The sequence below is a fragment of the Hemicordylus capensis genome, chromosome 5, assembly GCF_027244095.1.
Source record: "Hemicordylus capensis ecotype Gifberg chromosome 5, rHemCap1.1.pri, whole genome shotgun sequence".
Lineage (NCBI taxonomy): Eukaryota > Metazoa > Chordata > Lepidosauria > Squamata > Cordylidae > Hemicordylus > Hemicordylus capensis.
The window spans coordinates 258,604,786-258,621,574 of record NC_069661.1 but is presented as its reverse complement, the minus strand read 5'-3'; the positions used below and the strand labels follow the sequence as shown (position 1 = coordinate 258,621,574).

The window sequence follows — 16,789 nt, the reverse complement described above, 5'->3', positions numbered from 1 at the left end:
CCAAGCAGCCAGGTCTGCAACTGAGTTGAATTAGCGAACAGATTTGCTTGCTTCTAGCCAGCAAGCTCCTTCTCTCTGCCGCCGCCTCCCCACCCCACCCCCCCGCGCACTAACGGCTGTTAATGGTAGCGGGAGACACGACTTTCTTCAGCCGCCCCAGTCTCAGGCACAAGGTAGAAATCTGTCAATTCCACACCAGACGGAGAGAAAGACAGATGGGCAAGCAGGGCTTGTGAAGAGCACCACCTCCACGCCACCTCCCCGCCTCTCTGGGGGATGCTTCTCAAAGCCCATCTAGCCTCACACCCCCAGAGAGAGCAGCCCTCCCCAGCACCCGGGGGGAACAGACCGTCTCAGCTCGCTCGCTCGGGCTTCTGCTCAAGCAGCAGGGCCCTCCAGCCTGCTCACACAGCCTCCTTTCCCCTCCGAGGCTGATCAAAGACCTGGGCCATCATGGACGGAGATCTGTGGCTTGCCCCTTCTTCCAGGGGGATCTGCACATTCATTCAGGGCAGGCGAAGGGGGGCGGGAGAAAGGGCAGAAAGGCAGGAGGGGCTGGAACTCCTTCTTAGCCTGCAAGAGAGCCAGCGTGGTGTAGTGGTGAGAGTGCTGGACTAGGACCGGGGAGACCTGAGTTCAAATCCCCATTCAGCCAGGAGACTAGCTGGGGGACTCCGGGCCAGTCACTTCTCTCTCAGCCTAACCTACTTCACAGAGTTGTTGTGAAAGAGAAACTCAAGGATGTAGTACACCACTCTGGGCTCCTTGGAGGAAGAGCGCGATATAAATGTAAAAATAATAATAAATAATAAGAGTGGAGACCGAGAGGGGCCACTGAGGCACCACCTCCCAACTGCCCAGGAAACCGGGAGGGGGTGGGCAGGGCAGGCCCTGAGCAGGGTGCCTCTCTGCAGGGCTTCTTCTTCTCTGCTCCTGGGAGTGCTGCACTCAGATTGATGAAGCTGCCTCCCCCAGACCACCACACTCTCCAGCCTGACAGGCAGCAACTCTCCAGGGTCTTTCTTAGCCCTGCCATCAGGATTCTGGGACTGAACAGAGGACCTTTCTGCATGCAGGTGCTAAATTTGCACAGCTCAGAGCAAATTTATCTATCTGTTTAAGGATTTGTAATCTGCTTTCCCAAAGTCTCAAGGTGGCTATGAAATCTCCCTGAATCTCTACAGACCAGGCAAAGACAACACTCTTTTGGGCAAGTAAAACCAATGGTCCAATTCCTGCTTGGGCACTGAAGAGTTTGGATTTCACCCGCTATAGAAATGACAAAATGGGCCCTGGCCCATAAAAGCCTCTTTTGAGAGTCTTTAAGGTGTCACAAGACTCTTTTCTCCCCCTCTCTCTTCCCCCACTCTCTCTTTCCTTCTCCCTCTCTAGCTTTCCTTCTCCCTCTCTAGCTTTCCTTCTTTCTCACTTTCTCTCCTTTTCCTTCCTTCCCAATCTCTTTTTCTCACTTTCTATCTCTGTCTCTCTCCTTCTCTCCTCTCCCTTTCTTTCTCTCTCGTCTCTTTCTAACATTATCTCTCTCTTTCCTACCTTTCCCTCTTTTTGTCAATATGTGGCTCTCTCTTTCCTTCTCTATTTCTCTCTTCTCGCTCTTTCTTTTCTTCCTTCTCCCTCTCTCTCCTTCTCTTTTTCTCACGTTGTTTCTCTCTCTCCTTCTCACTTTCTCTGTCTCTCTCCTCTTTCTCACATTCTTTTCTCTCTCTCGCTTTATCTTTCGTCTCCTTCTCACTTGCTTTTTCCTTCTCTTCCTCACTTCCTCTCTCTTTTCCCTTCTCTTTCACTCTCTCCTCTCTCTTTCTCACGTCCTCTCTCTCTTTCTTTCTCCCCCCTCCCCCTCCCCCTCCCACAGCTTGACAGGCGCTAAACATTTCCTGCTACACAATTGTTAGAGGCTGTGTTTTAAAAATAAATAAATAGGGGGGAAACCACCACTTGTTGCCATGATGGAAGCCTTTTCAATCTCGGAAGGCTGCACTGAGGACGCCCTGCCATTCCGGCAGCTGTGGTGCCGATTGCTGCTGCTCCAGAGAAGCCAGGCCATTGGGGAAAGCGCGTGGCCTCCAAAGGCCTCCAGGACAATTCAGACTGGAAGTCCTTTGGGGTCAGGGAACTATCTTGCTCCTTTTTCTACGTAAACCACTCTGTGAGCTTTTTTTCTTTTCCTGAAAGCAGCATTCTTCTTCATCATCATCCATACAAGACACACCTGCTGTTGTTTGTATTGCTGGACCGAAAGCCAAGTCATAGAACTGGGCTGGCAATGCCCACCACCATGGAAGCACCCCATTCATGCAGAGAAGACTGGAGCCAGTCAGGGTGGAGCTGAGCCTCTCCCTCCTCCCTGCTGGCCCCTGCCTGCTCTTTAGAGCTCGGCTTTGGGTCACACCCAAATGTGACCGAAATGCTGGCAACTGTGATGGGCAGAGCAAGGCAGAGGTGCCCCCCCCAGCTTCCTGGACTCAAGGGGCCTCTTCTCAACCCCATCCCCACAACCTGCTTGAACACCCAGCCCATGGAGACCCAGCCCAGGCCCCGGGGCCGGTGTCAGTGAGACAACTCCCCTCCCAGGAGATCTGCTGCCGCTTGAGCATCTCCCACAAGTAACGCCAAGGAGCCTTTCTTGCTCAGGCAGCTGCTTGGCTGCAGTCAAGGCTCCTTTCACTGCAAAGGAAAAGAGCACAACCTCGGCACCCAAAAAGCCATCAGAGGAAAATGAGCCATCAACAATCATGACTGCTGTTGCCATTGCCTTTCTTAGCTCAGCACCTCGCTAATTTCAAAGCTGGAGGAAGAAACATCAGTAACTAACAACACCACTCTGGTAACTGAGAATGCAGATGATCTGCAAGCTCTAGTAACGAAAGTCAAGGAGCACAGGGGAAAAATGGGACTACGACTAAATGTCAAGAAGACTAAACTGATGACAACAGGTACAGCAGCCAGCCTTAGGATTGATAATGAGGACACTGAGGTGGTGGATCGCTTCTGCCTTTTAGGGTCGACCATCAACAGTAAAGGATCCAGCAGTCAAGAAATATGCTGCAGACTAGCACTTGGTAGGGTTGCAATAAACGCCTTGAGAAGGAGATTTAGATGCTGTGATGTGTCTATACCTACAAAGATTATAATCGTTCAGACCATGGTTTTTCCCGTGACACTCTATGGATGCGAAAGCTGGACTTTGAAGAAGCAGGATAGAAAAAGCACTGATGCTTTTGAACTTTGGTGCTGGAGAAGACTTCTGAGGATACCGTGGACAGCCAGGAAAACAAACCAATGGATCCTAGAACAAATCAATCCAGAATTTCCACTCGAGGCACAAATGGCCAGGCTCAAACTACCGCACTTTGGACACATTATGTGAAAACCCATTTCCCTTGAGAAGTTCATCATGCTGGGGAAAGTCAAAGGAAAGAGAAGAAGAGGACGACCAGCAGCAAGGTAGATGGATGGACTCAATTACAACAACAATGAATACACCACTGAGAGACCTGAAAGGCCAAGTTGGAGACAGATCATCCTGGGGAGAAGCTATCTATGTGGTCGCTAAGAGTCGACAATGACTTGACGGCACTTAATCAATCAATCAATCAGAAATGAAATAATAACAATAATAAGACTAAAGTACAACCATGAACAAAATACACACAATCAAAATCTAATCTTGGAAAATGCAACCCCTGGAAGCATCCTCAGGGCCACAGAGCAGCAGTGTGTGCAGCAACGGTCCTTCTTCATGAGCCTGGGGGCGGGATGGTGGGTGGGTGCCAATGCTGCCTCTTCTTCCCGGCAGCAGCTCCGGTGGCTCCTCTCTCTCCCACCCCACCTGAGCGCCACATTGCTGACTGGCTGGCCATTTGTCAGGCAGAGCTGCATGATTAGCTGTGCAGCAACACCTGACAAATGGCCAGGCTGCAGAGAGAGAGACGAGCTACCAGAGCTGCTGCCAGGAAGCAGAGGCAGCTGCATCTCCTCTGGTGCCCCCTGGTCCGTTGAGACCAGCCGCTACTGCATGCTTGCTGGTGCTTATTTTGCAGTTTGTTTATTTGATTTATTCATTTAAAATATTATGCCCCTCCCCTCCAGGGCACTTTCCAGATTAGCCGCTCAACAGCGGCAAAATGCTTTGGTTCGGGCAAACTGCATTAAAAACGTAAATAGCAAAGCGCCCAGCAGGGGGAGCAGTCTTGCGAAAACTAACAACCCGGGGGGAAAAAAGCAACCTTTTCCGCCGGACATACAACGTTCTATCGATAAATCACAGCGATTAAATCCGAAACAAGACATCGGAAATGTGAACGGCACCCTGCTGTCAGCATAGGGACTGCGGTGTCACAACACAGGAAGTGCGGAAGCACACTTCAGAGATTTGTCGTGACCCCGTTGCAGGGTCTAGTCTGGAAAGCGCCCAGTACACCACTGTGCGTTTTGCAGCTGCTGCCTTTTTTGGAAGCCTCCTGCCTGCCACCCACCCCTGGCCACTCTGCCATAAAGTTCCACTGTCTCTTCCCACCCCACCCCACCCATACCAAATGCAACAGCCGCTCCTTGCAGCCCTCTGAGGAGGAGGGCAGCTCCCATCTGCCCCCTTCCAGCCTGCAGTGGTGTGCTGGCCAAGCTCGGCAGGAACTCAGGCAAGGCTGGGCAAGGCATCCGGACATCAAGGGAGCCCCGCTGGATCAGGCCAAGGTGGACCCCTCCAGTCCAGCATTCTGTTTCCCACAGTGGCCAACCAGACACCTAGAGGAAGCCCACAAACAGGGCAATTGCTCTGTCCTATTGTTGCCGCCCAACAAGCATGGTTCAGTGGTAGGCTGCCATTGACCACGGAGGCTCCACACAGCCATTGTGACTAATGAGCACAAACAGTTCCCTCCTCCTCCATGGATTTGTCTGGGCCAGTTTTAAAGCAGATTTGAGGAAACTGACACTTCAGGGAGGCAATTTTTGGTGGGAAAGGGTACAAGGGGAAAGGGTGAGCCCTCCACCCTGACACACTCCAGTCCAGACAGAGCTGTGCACTCCTCAGCCTTGTGGTTATTAAAAATAAACATCACTTTTCAGCAAATGTTATCAGAAGGAGATGGATGGATAGATAGATAGATAGATAGATAGATAGATAGATAGATAGATAGATAGATAGAAGCATCCCTTCCAGTCGGAAGTAGGCCTCTGTAGCATACTACTACTACTACTAATATACCACTCTTCAACCAAAGTTAGAACATAAGAAGAACAGCCCTGCTGGATCAGGCCCAAGGAGGCCCATCTAGTCCAGCATCCTGTTTCACACAGTGGCCCACCAGTTCTCAAAGCTGTTTACATAGAAAAATAAATAATACATCAATAAGATGAATCTAGTCCCGCTTCTGGATGTTTAAGTGGCAACAGTGGTCAGGAATGCCTTTTACAAACTTCCACCAGGTATATCTGCACCCCTCCCTGGAGAACTGAGATCTTACCACAGTCATTCATGCTCCAGTCACTTCTAGGTTGGATTACTCTAATGCCCTTTATATGGGACTGCCCTTAAAGACAGTCTAGAGAAATCTGTGTGCGTGTTTAGTTTGGCCATCATGGCTGCTTGAGGTGGCCAGTCAGGACCACGGTCAGCTCCCAGTGGGGCTGGTTAGCAATAGCAAAAGCAACAGCACTTACATTTATATACCGCTCTATAGCTGGAAGCTCTCTAAGCGGTTTACAATGATTTAGCATATTGCCCCCCAACATTCTGGGTACTCATTTTACCGACCTCGGAAGGATGGAAGGCTGAGTCAACCTTGATCCCCTGGTCAGGATCGAACTTGCAACCTTCTGGTTACAGGGCAGCAGTTTTACCACTGCGCCACCAGGGGCTCCTTAGGTTAGATTAGGTTAGGTTAGACATCAGGCTGGGCAGAAGACAAATGAAGAGCAGGGAGCCCGGAGCGTTGCTCTAGCAGCAGCCTGAGCCAACGGCAACAAGATGAAGCCATCCTGCAGGGAGTGGGGTCCTCACACACTTCCCCCTCAAGGGGAAACTGCTTGGGCTGATTGGGGCCATGTCCTGTTTGCCAAAGAAAAGGGGAGAGAACAGCTGCCAGGACTGTGGTATGTGCTGATTAAGGGATGCGCCCCCCCCCCCCGCTGCATTTCAGTGGAATTCTTTTCAAGGGATGCTTCCACTTTTATCCCAGCCACTCCCCTGAGAAGCCCCTGACAAATGGAGAGCATTTTTTTCAGGACACCGTTCCCAGTTCCTGCTCATTTCAGTGGGGCCTGTGCAGAAAGGTCTCCTGCTGGATTACGCCCGGCTGTAATGAGTAGAAAGCGTGGGGGGTTGCTGGCATTTGGACTCTCTACAGCCCAGCCTAAAAGACTAGCTGGCTTCCACAGCCTGTTTTTGAAAGTCAATAAATGGTTCCAGGGTAGGAGCAAATTAATCCACATGACTCACACACACATAGCCAGAGAGAGGCAATTGATTCTGGTCAGGCCTCCAGGGCTGGGTCAGAGGATATTAGAAATAAAATCTCCAGGTTTTTGGTGGCTGTTGCAATAAAGCACCAGCCCAAGATCTGGGGGCAGGGAAAGAGGTAATTGGCTTGCAGAAGCCCTCCTGAAAGAGTCAAGCCAGGAGCTGAGATAAATGCATCTGGCTGGCGCCTGGAAGGTTTTCCACATTTGGCTTTTAGTTCGCACCTCCTCCGGAATGGAGGGTGTGCATCCACATATCGGCCAAATTTACCCCAAACTCCCTGCGAGTTATTGGGGAGCACTTCACACACACAATTCAGGTTCTTCATCGTGCGTTAGCATGTAGCCAAATTTATATCCGGGGTAAAAGAATCCATTTTTGTGTGTGGCAACTTCGAACTCGAAGTAAAGCCTCACAGAAAACCTGCGATAAAGCCTGCTGTCTGGAAAAGTTCCTGGGGTTGAAGCTAATTCATACCCACCTTTGATATAAATTTACATAGGGATTAGACAAAAATTCATGGAGCAGGAGAGGTTTATCAACAGCTACTAGCTATGATAGTTAAATGGAGCTTCCAACTTCAGAGGCAGCCAATCTCTGAACACCGTTAACGGGCGGCGGGGCCATCAGGGGAGAGCAGTTGCCTTCCTGCCTGGCCTGTGGGCTTTGTGGAGGTGTCTGGGCGGCCGTTGTGGGAGGCTGCATTAGACTGATCCAGCTGGGCTCTGATCCAGCTTATGTTCCCAGTTTCCCGTCGTTCCTCCACAACCCCAGCACAAGGGCTGTTCAGTGTTCCTCAGGCAAGCAGGCCTCTGGGAGTTCCCCCTGGCCTTCCTTTTGTAGCAAAATGCCAGTCGTTAGGGTGAATGAGATGTGTGTGGCGGGAGGGATTCGGCATTGTGCCCCCCTCCCCATGTGGCAGAGCCACTGTCTGGGCCCCCAGGGATGCCTCCAGCACAACAGGGCCCCCATGTGCAGCACCGGACATGTCCCTTCCCGAATGCACAGCCACCCCTCCCTCCCACAGAAGACATGGGCACCCCCCCACACACACACCCATACACCAAGGCCTGTTCTGCCATTTGACGTGTGGTGGTGGGAGAGCAAGGCCTTGCCCAGGACAAGGCCTGCTTAGCGGTGGCACCACAACCCAAGAGTTCCCCCCCACCTCTCTCTCTCTCTCTCTCTCTCTCTCTCTCTCTCGTGTTCTCCCCCCCCCCCTTGCTGGTGTTTCAACACCAGGCACAAGTTCTCCTCTTCTGGGGAGCTTTGGGGGCCCTCTGGGTGTGAAGGCCTCTCTGCTGCCCTGGTTGCCAGGGGTGTAGCTATAACTGAGTGGAGGGGAAGGGATCCAGAGGCGGCTTCGTTTCCCTCGACTGGGGCTGCTCCTGCAGAAGAGCAGCCGGTCGGTGCATTCTAGTGCAGCCTTTGGCGCCCGGTGCCCACTGAGCCTCCCTCCCTCCCTCCCCAAACAGCCAGAGCGGATGCTTCCCTGGCTCTTCAGCTGGGCGGGTGGGGCTGGCTGCATTCCTGGGCCATGGAGGGCCCGTGTGTGCAATCCAGACTCCGCCACGGAGAGCCACCACAGAGCTCTGCTTTGACAGGGGACAACGTCACAGGCCACAATGGGTCAAGCTCCCCCCACCCCGGAGGGGCTCCGTTCCTGAGGATGGAGGGGCCCTCCATGTTGATATATGACCTTCTGGCAAGCAGGCTGAGAAGCCCTAACTAAGAGCGCTTGGCCACTAGCCTGGAGGAGACACGGAGCGGGAATTTTAAGCATGCCCCTGGCGGGGCGGGGGGCAGAGGAGGGGCCCTGTGCACCCACTCCTGGCATTGGGAAGTGGCTTCGCTACTGGAGGGGGGCGGATTCTCACACTGATGTTTAGAGTCGAATTCATTCTCCTCCTCAGACATGGTTCCAGTCCTGTCAGAATCACCCTGTCCTTGAGGAGGGGAGAACCCCGAGGAAAGGAGACACCACCACCACCACCACCACCTCTGGGCAGCAGAAGCCTCAGGGCTGCCTTATCCAGAGAGAGGCCCTTGTTCCGTCTAGCCCCACCGGCAGGAGCCGCTTGTCCTGCTGAGCCAGAGGGGTACCTCTGGTCCCCACAGCTCCATTAGTGCCTCTCTCCCCTCTTCTGCCCCAGCATTAATGAGGGCCACAGTGTCTACACAGCTCTGCCTGGCAAATGGCCAGCCGGCAGGTTACACAGCATTCTTTCTCCCTTAGGCTCCAGGAAGTATTCTGTGCAAGCCAGCAGCTTGTCTCCTGAATTTTCAACATTGGGCTGAATAAAAATACATTGGCTCCCTTGCTCTCTTTCCTGTGCTGTGGGACTGACACGGTTGCTAAGATCTGCAGGGGAATCTTAGCAACCATGCTGGTCCCGCACAATACGGAATATAGCAATGGAGACAATGCACTCTTCTCTCTTTTTTGGTCTAACTACTATTTAAATTGAGGGGGTGAGCTGTTGATCTGCAGGGAAGAAGCAAGTCATTTGGGAAAGGCCTCATCGATTCTGACAGCTGATGCCTGCAAGGGGTTTTCTTACCTGTCTTTGCCAACAGGTAGAAAGGACGATGCAAACACCTTACAAACAGAGCTTGCAATCCTGTCCTTTAATTTTCCCCTGGTGAGAGAAGCACCCCCCAAAGTTCCCTGCATCAAGTAGCAGGGAGTTCCCGTTTCAATCAGCAAGCATCACACAGCTTAGTACAACAATCGTGAACAACTATCTCTATGATGCTGCCTCCATCTCTTTGCCCACCTGCCGCTCCAAAGACCACTTTTCCTGTGAAGCCCTGACAGGCACCCCTCCTTGGTCTTCACCCGCTCTTACTGCTACCAAGCCAACGTACACCTGGACAGATGGCACCGCTGCAGCCTTCCTGTCGTCTAATACTTCCTGTCAAGTATTAAACTGCAGGCTCCTTGCAGCAGAGATTTGTTTCCTTGTTTGTTTCTCTGTAAAGCACCCTGCACATTGACCGTGCTACATAAACAAGAAAAAGTAAGAGTACAGCTTTGGCTACAAATTTTTGGTTTATGTGAGGAGGGCGGGCGGGGGGGGGGGGGGGTGAAGACACTGGGACTCTGGAGACCCAGAGGGCTCTCTGTGGGAAGGCCATTCGGGCAAAGGAGCGGCGATGTGTGGCCATCCAGCCACTGACAAACTCACCCATGTTTTTGCGCCCACCTCTCCGCACTGCACTGCCATCTGCTGGCTATTCTGCTCACCACACCCGCAGCTCTTCCTCTCGGCTGTGAGATGCACTTGGGGGGGCTGGGCGTCAGGATCAGGCCAAGGAAGCCAGGAGGGCTTAACCAGAGCCCCCAGAGCCCCCAGCTCGGTTCCCCATGGCAACAGGGCCCAGCTTTGGGACCAAAGGAACACTAGAGGAGAGTGTGTCTCTGGACCTGTGGAGAGTGTGCCGACTTTTCTGATAACCAGAGTCCGGCCCCGCACAACTGGGAAGGGGCAGGGCTTACGTGGGCTCTCCTGACCACCAAACCTCTGGTTCTTAAAGATGTCAAGGCCAATGGCTCAGCTTCTCGGCCACAGCTGAATGCCAAAAAAGGGAGGAATTCTCAAAAATGCTGAATGGATATTAACCAGTTCTTTATTCAACCATTGCCTGTTGTGTTTTGAGCTTAAAAGTGCTCTTTCTTAGAGACAACTGGAAAAACAACTGGCAAAAATATCATACTCCCCACCCCCACCCAAATTTAAGAACACAAGGAGAGCCCTGCTGGATCAGGCCCAAGGAGGCCCATCCAGTCCAGCATCCTGTTTCACACAGTGGCCCACCGGATGCCTCTGAGAAGTCCACAGGCAAGAGGTATGTGCATGTCCTCTCTCCTGCTGTTGCTCCCCTGCCACTGGTATTTATACATTTCTATGTTTATATCTAAGAATAAAACTACCAAAATGTAAAAGTATATTAAAAACCTCCATAGGTTTAGGTTAAACCTAAGTCATCAACAATCCTCCAGGGAAACAGCAGGTAACCCAGGGGGCTCCTTGTGAGTCAGCAGGCCGGCTCCCCGCTGCGTCTCGCCACGCCAGGCTGAGGGGCTTGACACGGCCCCCAGAACCCTGGCCGACAGTTGCTCAGAGGGCCAGAGCAAGTGGCTTGGTAGCCCAAGCGCCATTGGGCCACTCGCTTTCTTTCATACTCAAGGCTCTCACGGACCTGCTAAGTGCGGTTGGCAAAGAGAAGCCATGGCGAGTCCGGCGAGCAGGAGACTCTGAATGCAACTATCCAGAAGGAATCCATTCCTGGGAAAGAGAACTTGCTCTCTGGAAACCAGAAGGGCCTCCTGGCTGAGGCCGCCAAGGAGAGCATGAGGTGAGGAGGACGCTCTGTCCCAGCAAGGCCAGCCTTCCATCCCTGCAGAGCGACCGTGCCAAGCTTTCCCCCGGCACATTAACAGCCCAAACCGAGACAGACTACCCAAGGTTGCTATTTGTCCTGCAAGGAGCTGCAAGGAGCTCCTTCCTTGCTTGCTGCCGCCACCTCTGCCCCAGAGATCCAAAGGTGATCATTCCACCAGCCCCACGCCCCCCCACTTTGGCAACTCATCCCCGTAACCAGCAGGCTGCTTCTGAGGTTCCTCCAAAGCCCTTTCCCAGGGCAAATGCTCCAGATCAGCCAAGAGGAGAAGGGATGGAAGAGTCCCCTCTGCTGCCCCACCTCCAGAGCAGCCAGACCTGCTCCTCAGCCATATGTGGACCCAGAATCCTCTTCTGGGGAAATAATTGTATCTGCCATTCATGCCGCCGCAGCCACTTGAGAAGGCGCTCCTCTTGTTTCATCCTGGCACATCCCCATTTCCCCACCCACCCCACACAACAAGACTCCTGCAGCGGCTGCTACGTAACGTCCAGAACAGGTGGAGAGGGAGGCGGTCCACGGACTCTCCCCCAACCTCCCACCAGCCTCGGCACCAACTTGCCCGAACCTGCACAACCCGGACGCGCCCTGGCCCCGTGGAAATCCACACCCGCGCAAGCCCAGCGAGGGAAGAAAAGCTCCCGCTGGCCCGGCCAGGCTTGGGTTTCTCCTCGGGAATACGCCCCAATCTGCGCATCGCTTCCCAGACACGCTCCGTTGCCCTGCCAATGGAGAGTGCGATGGCAGCACCAGCGGTTCTGACAGCACCAGCACCGAATCAGATCTGATGGGGACGGAGGTGGGCGGGGAGAAGGGAGGCAGCAGCAACCTCCCCAGCCCAAGTGCCGGCAGCAGGGCAGCATCGCTCCAGCACCCTGGACAGCGCTCTCCTTCTGCCAGGCGCTCTTGGAGGCGGGAGATGCAGAGTCTGGGAGAGCGGAGGGAGCTGTCCAGCAGGGCTGGGGGCCAACCCCAGGCAAGACCAGCCTGCCCAGCCGCCCCCAGCCCTGCCCTCGTGCCCCCCCCCCCGCAGGAGGCCGCCCAGCCAGCCAGGACCCCCGCAGGAGCTCCCTCCCCCTGCCCCCCTCCCGTCGGCGGGGCTTCTCTTACCTGGCCTTGCCGCGGCTGCTTCTCCTGAGGGTGTGGTGGGCATCGGCCTCCTTCTCTTCCTGCACACGCTGCAGTGATGGGGAGCGGCTGTGGGCGCTCCGGGCGCTGCCCGTGCTCGCCAGGCCACTGTCCCCGCCGCCCACCCCCCCAGCCGCTTCCTGCATCTGAGCCAGCAGCTGGGAGGGCAGGCTGCGGAGCGAGGGCACCGGCGAGTAGGACGGGCGGCTCTCGGGCTTCAAGTTGTTGTCGCTGGCAGACCGCTGCAGGAGGCGGGGAGAGGAGAGGCCGCCCACGCCGAGGACCCTTCTCCGCTTCGTGTAGCTGGGAGTCTCCCTGAAAGGCACTGCAAGGGACAAACACACAGAGAGGGAGAGACCCTCTGTGAGTGAGCAACCCCAGTCCGTCCGCTGGCGACTGACCAGACAAAGACCAAGACAACCAATATGTATACAGCAGCTTTCAACAAAAGTTCCCCAAGGGGTTTAGATGGAGAGATCAAGACATAAAATGGCATTATTTCTATATGAAAAGAAAGAAAGAAAACAACAGTGCACTTCAATCTCCTTTCGTGTTGCTCATTTAACGCCAATGCACTGCATGGGTATGGAAGGGATCCAAAGAGCTGTCAAGCAGACATTAAAGGCCAGAGTAACGTCCTGCAACTGGAGCAGAGTCAGGTAACACCTCTGCCCTGCTGGCATCCGCACGGGGAAAGTGAATCCATGCCTCAGGATGCCCACGCAGGCAAGGGCTCATGCCGTTGCTTGCTGCTGCACAGGGGACCCAGAGGCGGATTCCTCTGGGAGACACCCTGTTTTCCAGGGCATTGCTAAATTAGAAGCCAGCCATTAGAGCACAGTTCCGTTTTGTGTTGGGGCATCCAGATCAGGCAGTGTTGTGAAGGTGCTGCCAAGCCTGCTGTCTCACTTATTTTTTTATTTTCACATGTATGTCCCGCCGCTCTTCCTCCAAGGAGCCCAGAGCAGTGTCCATGGTCATGTTTCTCCTCACAAGCACCCTGTGAGGTAGGCGAGAGGTGAGGCAGAGAGTGATAAGTGACTGGCCCAGGGTCACCCACTGAGTTTCATGGCTGAATTGGGATTTGAACTCGGATCTCCCCAGTCCTAGTCCAACACTCTAACCACTACACCATGCTGGGGTTTCTTCACATCCTGAAGCCCGTCCCTGCCTAGTTCCATTAAAGTCAACTAACTTCTGCTGTTAAAAAACCCCAACAACCCAGGCTCAAGCAACTTGTGACAGTGTGGTGGGGGAGGGGGAGAGTTTTGTTTCTAGTTCACTTAAAAGAAAGAAGCAGCAGCACAAGAAATCATACCCAACACACGTATGGAAATCGGGGGAAGCAGCCGCTGCTCTTAACTGAAATGTCTGTCCCTAGACCGAGAGCGGCAGACCTCAAAAAGGGGCCCCATTTCCACAGCCAAGCGCTTCTTTGCTTGCTCAGACGTGACACGCCAGGCCCCGCTGCATCAGGGTGGCTCCCCAAGTGGTGTCCAGCCACAGCGGCAAACAGGCCTGGAAGCAAAACCGCTCCCAAAGTCCAGCAAAGCCCAACTAGAAGACAGCCATGGAGATGCCGCTGTGAGTTCTAGCAGGAGAACCTCCGGAGAGGGCCAGAGAGAGCCCAGCTAGCCAGGCCACCAGGAAGCCCCCAAGCAAGGCGTGCAGGCCAAGGGCCCACCCCACGCCACGGGCCTCTGAACCGGGGAGGCTCTGAAGAGCCATCACAGCCGAGAGACGTCTGGAGAGACGCCCCCCCGCCCCAGTGCAAATTGCAGACCTTCACAAAAGGCTCCGCTGGAAAACCCCTGCAGGGCTGAGGTCTGGGAATGGTGGGAGAGGCATTCCTGGAGCATCTGCCCCACCTTGGCACCCTGCAAACTGAGCCCAGAGGCCCCCTTCTGGGATGGTGCCTTCCTGACAGGGGAAGAGCAACCAGCCCTCTGGAGCTCAGCACATCTCTCTCCCCCCCCCCCCCGCCGCTGCCTGCCCCGTGGCTGCTCCTGGGGTCTCCCTTGTGTCTCTTTTAAGGTTGTGAGCCCTTTGGGAATGGGGACAGCCTTCTCATTCCTTTGGCTGTGGAATAAGCCGGGGGGGGGCATGAACCTGCAGACAGACAACTAGCGCCTTGGGGGAAGGTTCGGGCAGAGCCCTCCCTCCTGAGAGGCTAGCTTTCTGTCTGCAGAGGGGCTTCGCTTGTTGCGAGGAGCACTGCATGCTGGGATCACCTCTCGGCTTCCTGCAGGTGAGCTACAGGTCTGGACTGTGCACGTTTTCTGGGGTGCAGCTCAGTTTTCTTGGTGTGGACCTTGAAACAGGGCAAAAGTTGCGGCTACTGCTGGACCGGGAGAAAAGCGCTTGGCCTCTGTCTTTGGGGAGGCTCTTGGACACCCCTGTTCCCACCCCAGCAGGATGCAATTACAGGCTTCGCTCTTTCTCCCCCCCCCCTTTCTTCCCACATAACCAACTTTCATCTTAGAGATACATAGATTACAAAGACTTGCAAACCTCCCCGTTGTCATGGCAACTTGATGCCGTTATTCTGTTATCAGTTTAATGGCTACACAATCCATGGAATTTATTTCAAGGTACTCGAATTCCCCATGATCACTGGACCCTCTTAAAAACTGTGTTGCTGGAACAGACCAGAGGTCTGCAGAGCCCAGTCAGAGGCCTCCATGGGAAGCCCCCAAGCAGGACATGAAGGCAACTGTGCTCCCCTGCTGCTTGCCCTCCCAACACCTGATATTCAGAGGCACACTGCTCCTGAAGCTGGAGACTCCACCTTGCCATCACAGCTCATAGTCCTTGGTATTCCTCCTCCATCATAAATGTGTCTGGTCCTCTTTTAAGGCCATCTCCCCTGCCACATCTTGTGGCAGGCAATTCCATTACTTAGCTGTGTTAGCATCATCCCCCCCCCCCACCTTGGCCCCGAAACAGATTTCCTTGGGACTCCCCTCAGGTGACCATGAGGTCTAGTGCCATGGGCAGGGGATGGGTGGGGGAGTCTCTCAAGAGAATCAGAGGGCAGCTGCTGCTCAAGGCACCACCCGCCCCTATTTCTGGATTGAGATCCAGATGATGTCAATCAGACAGAGCATTCTTGGACCGTAGGAAGCTGCCATATACCAAGCAAGACATTTAGTCCATCAGGCTCAGTGTTGTCTGCACAGATTGGCAGCATCTCTCCAAGGCTACAGGCAGGAATCTCTCTCAGCCCTCCCTGGAAATGCTGCCAAGGACTGAACCTGGGACCTTCAAGTGTACTGATGCTCTTCTGCTCAGCCACAGCCCATTCCCCCTGGGGGGATATCTTACAGGCTGTGCTTCCATGTGGCCACCCATCCTAATACAAACCAAGGTGCTTCTTGCTTAGCCAAGGGGACAACTGCTCACTACCACCAGACAGGGGTGTATCTAGAGTAGGGCAGGCAGGGCACGTGCCCCGGGCGCCACTTGAAGGGGGGCGCCATTTTTTTTTAAATTTTTTAATGGTCGCCAAAACCAAAATGGCCACTGAGCATGCTCAAATGGCCTCTGTGAGGCCCTAGGTCATGCCAGGCCTCGCAGAGGTCATTTGAGCATGCACAGTGGCCATTTTGTTTTCAGCAGCCATTTTTTTTAAAAAAAAATATTTTTAAAAACGGCCATTGCACATGCTCAAATGGTCCCTGCAAAACTCTAGAGGCCAGCGGGGGGAGGGGGAACCTTTGCAGACCCTCCCCCACAGCCTTTAGGAAGTGGCCCAAAGGGGCTACAGGTAAATTGTTTTTTTTAACAAAATAATATAAGTCACTGTACACATATTCAGTTTGGCACTATGTACAGAGTATAAGGGCTTGTGAATACTGAGCTGAAGCTTATGAGCTAGGATTGTATTCATTTGCTCTTACTTTGCTTCTTGTGATAAGTGAGTTAAATGTGATGTCTTAATAATATGGCTATTAATGGTGAGTTTGTCTTTAAATCAGTGTGAAATCCTTAGTATTAAGGCCCACTGGGAGTTTCTTGCTCTCTTTCTCTCATTTTAACTGTCTTTCTGAAATACTAGTATATATTCCAAGCAGTGACACAGTTTACTCTGCATATCCTTTAATTATTTTCAGAGTATCTGAGAAAAGTCAAATTCTCCATTTATTTTTAAAACTTATGTAATAGTGATGCTACAATGCATAGTAGGGAATTAGACAGGCACTTCTGTTTAGTTTCCAAGTACACCTCCACATAGTATTTGGGTATTTCATGAGCCCCAGCATACTGAAATGTGTAGTTTTCCAGCATTTTTTGGTCTGGCTACATCCACTGCTAAATAGTTTTTGAAATATTAAAAGATTAATGAGCTTGACTTGTATTTTTGAGCTGATATTATGGTAAAATTATCTGAAAGATGGGTGTCAGATGTTTGATCAGGGGGCGCAATTTCAGTGCTTGCCCTAGGCGCTATTTTCCCTAGATACGCCTCTGCCACCAGACCAGCTCTCCTCCCCATTTTCCCCACATCTGCTACCTGGAATGCATATTTAGCTGGAGATCGGACCTGGGGCTTTCTTCTTCTGACACTGAAATATGGACACAAACTGGGCATATGATGCTGCTTGCTACTGGGCCAGACCATCCCATCCATCTAGCCTAGGACTGTCTACTCTGACTGGCAGCAGCACTCCGAGATCATAGGCAGAGGGAGAGGCCTTCCCGCATCTCCTCCCTGAAAGCTTTTGGGTCTCCATCCAGCTGGAATTTGGGAAGGGAGACTTCAACCAGGCAAGAGGATGC

General features: G+C 53.2%; 1 protein-coding gene across 21 annotated transcripts in view; it reads right to left on the bottom strand.

The window, feature by feature from the left end:
- The window catches only part of SHANK3 (SH3 and multiple ankyrin repeat domains 3), a 463,679-nt gene that overhangs the window by 230,461 nt on the left and 216,429 nt on the right, over window positions 1-16,789 (bottom strand). For all 21 annotated transcript variants that reach the window (XM_053255561.1, XM_053255566.1, XM_053255564.1 and 18 more), the window contains one exon: window positions 11,993-12,335. In XM_053255561.1, the coding sequence (XP_053111536.1) occupies window positions 11,993-12,335 (343 nt within the window). The remainder of the gene's footprint in view (window positions 1-11,992; window positions 12,336-16,789) is intronic.